The sequence below is a fragment of the Odontesthes bonariensis genome, chromosome 18 (genome assembly GCF_027942865.1).
Source record: "Odontesthes bonariensis isolate fOdoBon6 chromosome 18, fOdoBon6.hap1, whole genome shotgun sequence".
In the NCBI taxonomy this organism is placed as follows: Eukaryota; Metazoa; Chordata; class Actinopteri; order Atheriniformes; family Atherinopsidae; genus Odontesthes; species Odontesthes bonariensis.
In genome coordinates this window covers 12,172,279-12,178,427 of record NC_134523.1, presented here as the reverse complement: position 1 = coordinate 12,178,427, position 6,149 = coordinate 12,172,279, and the positions used below count along the sequence as shown (strand labels likewise).

Genomic DNA, 6,149 nt, shown 5'->3' with positions numbered 1-6,149 from the left:
CATGTTGCATTGACACAGACAGTCCTGCATACCTATGCATATCCCCAGTTCTAGAGTACACCATTTACAAACAAACAAAACCCCCTAAAAAAAGAAACATGGACCACTACCCCTTCTCTGAGGCCCCAATAACCCCTCACAGGCACATATACACACCCCAATGTACAGGGTCACATGCACTGTAGGGTCTCTTTCAAGTGCAACCCACACAGGGACACAGATGACAGCAAAGGATTTTGCTTTCATCGACAAAAAAGACTAGGGGATGACTTTTTGGTTGTAGTGTTGTCTGTGACTCTCTCTCCCCCCCGAAGTGAGCAACAGTCCTTTCTGTTTTCCATCCACCTGTTTCTATCTTTACTCTCGAAGGTGGGCAGAAGAGACCGTGCATTTCCAGAAACAAGGTAAGGGATCAAATTTTCTGGGTCGTTTCTGAGTGTATCCCTGATAGCGATAGAGGCTGGCAGAATCGGATATAACCTCGTTTCTGATATACGAGCACTGCTGTGACGGGAAGATTTGGAGAGGGGACGACTACAAACAGCAGCATCACAAAAGATCATTTTTCATCGGGTTGTGCTTTAGAGTCTGTTAGCCATGTCCCAAATAAAGAGGAGGTAAATATGTTTTCTTTCAAATCAGTAAAAACCTGTGCTGTTTTAGTCCTAATTCTAGTTCGCACAGCTTTAAAAGTGCTTGTAACAGGTTCATATAGAAAGTAACATTTTTCAGTTTTGACGCTTTTTTCACGTACTTGTATTGGATTGGCTCTGTGATTGGCTGGTACCAGTGTTTTCCAAACAGTTCTCCAGAATTGTACAGGTTAACCTCTATCAAACTAACTTTCCCTTTCCCACCTTTTCCTGCAGTGCAGGCAGAATACACACAAACACACTGCATCTGAATAGATTCTTTAAGTTCTTAATGTTGTTCTTTTAAACAAATGTGTTGTATTTAAGTCATCAAGTGTGTGTGTGTTTAAGTCTTCAAAAGTTTCATCACAGATCTTGATCAAACACGTAGTGTGCAGTGTCTTACATCTCAATTCTGACCCTATTACAAAAATCCTTCTTTTGTGACGCCTGTCGTTTGTTTAACCTTTTTAACAGTTGCTCTGCAGCTGCCCCATCGTCTCAACTCAAGATGTATAGCTTCATGGGAGGGGGCCTGTTTTGTGCTATCGTGGGTAATATCCTATTAGTGGTCTCCACCGCCACGGATTACTGGATGCAGTATCGTCTCTCTGGAAACTATGCCCACCAAGGCCTCTGGAGGTACTGCATGTCCAACAAGTGCTACATGCAAACGGACAGCATAGGTGAGATTCCCAGTGTGTCTTTCAAAGCTTGGTCTATCTATTTTATTTTATTTTTTGTTTTTTTTTACTGTGGTGTGACTGAAAATGTTGACACCACAAACATTTTCAAATGCTGCTACAGTTTTCTCCAATGTCTCAGAATATTTTAGGGTTAATCAATTAATGCTTGATCAATTGTGAAATGGGAAGCTATCAGTAGATATATATAGTCTATGTGAGCGCAATAGGGGAATCCAGGGAGTTGAAGAGTGAATATCCCAAATATTTTCCAGCATTTTCCATCAGCAGTGTTAAAACAGGTTTTAAAGATGTCATTGGTTTATTCGACCTGTTTTCTTTCAGCTTACTGGAATGCGACCAGGGCCTTCATGATCCTGTCAGGGATGTCGTGCTTTGCAGGCATCATCGCTGGCATAATGTCCTTTTCACACTTCTCCTCATTCGAAAGGTTCAACCGCTCCTTTGCAGCAGGAATCATGTTTTTTGTCTCCAGTGAGTGCTTTTTTTGTCTTTTGACTTGATAAACACTCAGACAGAAACACATACATTTCCACTGACATAATCAAAGGTGGGAAAGGCACTCAGATCTTGTGCAATATTGAAAAATTCTGTTACAGGTAAGCATAAAAGTTTAAGGATTTTTTATTTTTTTTCACTTAAGTGAAAGTGTTTAAAAGTGAACGTATTACAATTGATATCTAGTACCAAAAGTAAGAGTATTCCAAATGCAGAATAGCAGAAATCATAACTAAAAGAAGAATAAAGCAGCCTAAAATGGAGGTGCATCACTTGACACTTAAAATGTGCTGTTGAATGCTCCTCAGAGTAACTCTGACATGTACCTCTTCGTCCCCTTTTCAGCTTTCTTTGTTCTGCTCGCTATGGCGATCTACACTGGAGTGACGGTCAACTTCCTGGGAAGGCGCTTTGGTGACTGGCGCTTCTCCTGGTCCTACATACTGGGCTGGGTGGCCATGCTCATGACATTCTTTGCAGGTGAGAAATGTCAGGGGGGCCTCATCTACACCCATATCATCAACGCCTCATGAGGCAAACATTGAAGTACTGCCACAGCTGAGATAAAAACTTGCTGAAACCCTAAAAAATTGACTTGGGCAAATAGAATTTGAAAAACAAATAGGTACGTATTCTGTATTCCTTCCATAACATTACTGTGAACTATCCAAACCATTTTCTCTGTGTATTGCAGGTATTTTCTACATATGTGCCTACAGAATGTGTGAGCGCAGGAGAGGAACTGGCCCACGCTAGAGGAAGACAGACAGCTTTTTTACAAAAAAAAGACACAAGACACTTTTAATTTGAATAGAAGACAAGCAGAAAGCATCAAGGCAGTTTGACTGATCTACTGAAGAGATGACATCTGCTGCCATTACTGGAAGTCTTTGATGGTCTGCTTTATGTTTTTTAAAACTCAGTGAAATATAGATTTTTTTTCCTTGGATTGGTCAATATGTTATAAAAAAACAAACAATAATCATGTGGCTAATGTTTTCTTTATCAGATTATTCTAAATTTTAAACTTGGAGCACTCAATAAAGTTGTTTCTCAGTGCTTGTGTAAATCTTCTGCTTTTCTGCTCAAATACGCCAGGAGATGGCAGCACTAAAACATCTCACTGCAGAAACAAAATAAAATAAAAAACCACTGATAATCACACAACTTAGCTTTTATGAAGATTTGAATGAAGAATAGTCACATTGACACGTATATCAGGGATTGAACATGTAATAAGGAAACATTTTGGTTTATCATTTATCTGCAACTACAATCTTTCAGCTCTTTATAGTGTGGGAAATTTAAGAAAGACAAAAAGTAAACCATGTTTCCCCTCAGGAAGTGCTTCATAGCAGTGTGCATTATATACTGTGGGAGGAGACATAATGTAAAAATGTGAGTCAAAAAGGCAGTGAGCAATACTTCAAGCTGTGTGGCACATGTGCTTTTCTCAAGGCAGTCTTGAAGGATTTCCCTAAACTTACAATAGAATGTGTGTTCTTTGTTGGCTTGTTTTAGGAAAGGGCTTCACTTCTGGCTGCCAGCAGGACATTTCGTAACGTTTTTGTCAGCAGATCCTGGCTACATTCAAAATGACAGCAAACAGAAAAGTGGACAGGTGCTGTTTGTGCTTGCTTGTGTTTGTACCACAAACGACAGAAACATCTGTTTCATGTACCTGGACCGGGGGACCAGGGTGGGTTCAGCCGCTGATTCCCGATCAGCCACTGATTGTTCCACTACTGATTGTTCTATTGCCACTGATTGTTACACTACTGGTTGTTCTATTGCCACTGATTGTTCCACTACTGATTGTTCCATTGCCACTGATTGTCCCACTGCCTTTTGCCATTGGATATGATATCCTCTTTTTCCTTCTTGGTATTCGTTCATCCCTGTCCATCAGCTGGAAGGAGAGGGCAGCGGTACCTGCTGAGGTAATGAATGCTTTGGCTTCTCAGTGAAGCAGAAACAATGATAGAAATGTAAACAGTCAGTGGACAGATCCCTTGATCCAAGTTTCCGTACTTGGTCTCCATGGTTGGTGTAAAGAGATAAACTCTCCAATATTGTGTGCTATTCGCCAGATTCTTTCGTAAGCCTATCTAAAGCTTCCACTAAGGTCAGGTCTTAGACAATAGAGAATAGAGACTTTTTTGTTTATTTATTCATTTATTCTTATTCATGCTGTGCTCAGTGCAGAGTTGTAGTCAATGAAAAACGTTCTCACATAACAGTCTCGCTATTCCAGGTGGCTGAGAGCTGTGTGGACTGCGATGTTGACGGCATCCTCTGTGGATCTGTTAGCTTGGTGAGGGTGTGATGTGGGAGGGAGGCAGGCTTTGATGTGACATATGACATTTGATATATTCATCTGCACACACATTCATTTAAACTGTGAGCATATCTTAGTGCTTATCGCAATGTTTTGACATAATAGACTTCAGTTTCAGAGAATTGGGGTTTTTTTTTGCTTTTTTTTTTGCTTTTTTTGCTTTACAATAGTTCTGGCTCAGCTGTAGCTTTTAGTGTGTTGGTTTTGAATTTAGAAATGAGTAAACGATGAAACCCTGGCAATCTTTCCTGCATCTGGCCCATCGGCAGCTGGGATATACTCCAGCCCCTGTGACACCCTGGATAAGATGCAGTTGCTATGGAAAATCAATTAATCAATTAATCAATCAATTAAAAAATGAATCAAATCAAAATAAACAGCAATTTGTAAAACCTGTAAACTGCAAAAGGAGAGACACATTAGAAATAGCAGACTCTGGTGCTTACAAATATCACCACGCATAGATTTGTAAGAATTGATGATTCAATAATCTCCAAATACTGTACTTATCTGGATATTCTCAATATGAAACAGTTTTATAAAGCACGATAAAAAGCAACTGGATATGAATTGCTATAAAACTGCTATAAATTGGTAAGGCGGTCATTCTGATTGAAGTTATAGAGGTTATACAGAGTGGAAGTGATCTTAATATCTTTTCTGTTCCATCACTATACATCAGAGAGATAAAAGATCAGGCAACCACTGTATAACCCCACAGGTGGCACGATAAATGGATTTATTGACTAATTTAAGAACAATTATGTTTATTATCTTTTAAGCATGAATGTTTTCTATCACTAAAAAAAATCGTTATTCATTCAGGTGAATGCAAACTTGTTATTAGAGTTATTAAAATTGGTTGTAAAGAGAGAGCTAGTGGACGGCAAAAATGTTACAAAGGTACACATTAGAGTCTGGTATGTGAAGAGTAGCTGACCAGTGTATAGGCAGGAACTCACAGCTTAATAAGTAGTTTTATAGGTGAGTGATTCAACACAGGAATGCAAGGTAATGGCCACCCCTCCAAATGTATGAGCTGAAAACAGCAGGTCTGCATCCACATTTTAGCTGCTGTCAGTGAGCACATCTGGCAGTCTTCACTGACAGACCCTGCTGATTGTGTGAAGACTCGCCCCAGATGGCTAATTGTAGACCTGTTATTTCTTTCACTTTCATGGCAGTTTTTCACTCACAGATTCACACACGGAGGCGAAGATACTCAAAACACACAAACACTCTGTTCTTACAGCACAATAAATGGAAAGGAATATGTTGGAGATGATCAAAAACACTGTCCTAATCATGGAAATGATCTCTTTCTCAAAGTTGAATTATCCAATTTGAAACCCACAGCATGCATTGGTACACTTTTGTGTTGTATCACGTTCTGTTGAAATCAAAATGATGGATTTGTTCATTTGGACTTGTTTTTAAATATGTCTGGCTGAAAAGAAAACCCAAAGAAATTATATTTACTCTTTGACCAAAATATCTACACATGGGCAAATGGAAAAGAAGCACTCAAAGTGCAGCTGCCATATATTTGGTCAAATGGTCTGAACTTAAATAAATCCACAATCATTTGAAACTTTGACTGTCTCAATACATAAATCAGGAACAGAAAAAACTATTAGTGAAAATTTACCAATCAGATGGAGTTTTTGATAGACTGTACAGTGAAAAAAAAGAATAAATATTTTTATGTACTTTCCACCTCTATGAAATCGCACCTCACACACTCTATTGATTCCCTGAATACTTTTGAACCTCTTCGCCCTAATGATCAGATCATTTGCTTGCAGTTAAACCGGATGCAACGTGTAATTAAAGGTCAAATCTTTGTGACATTTAAATGTATTTACAATCTTTGACGCATATTCACTACCTCTGCCACTGACTAATGGCCAGAGTTATTGCTCTCGGGGATGGAAAAAGGACGCTGACACAGCAGGACCTTATAAAAGCTGCCCTCAT

At 39.2% G+C, this 6,149-nt stretch overlaps 1 protein-coding gene across 1 annotated transcript; it reads left to right on the top strand.

Moving 5' to 3' along the window:
* Positions 1-1,143: 1,143 nt before the first annotated feature.
* LOC142367862 (lens fiber membrane intrinsic protein-like) lies at positions 1,144-2,590 on the top strand. Its single transcript, XM_075449878.1, has 4 exons — positions 1,144-1,318; positions 1,661-1,810; positions 2,180-2,314; positions 2,529-2,590. The coding sequence occupies exons 1-4, from the start codon at positions 1,144-1,146 to the stop codon at positions 2,588-2,590; spliced, it is 522 nt and encodes a 173-aa protein (XP_075305993.1).
* The last annotated feature ends 3,559 nt before the right edge of the window (positions 2,591-6,149 follow it).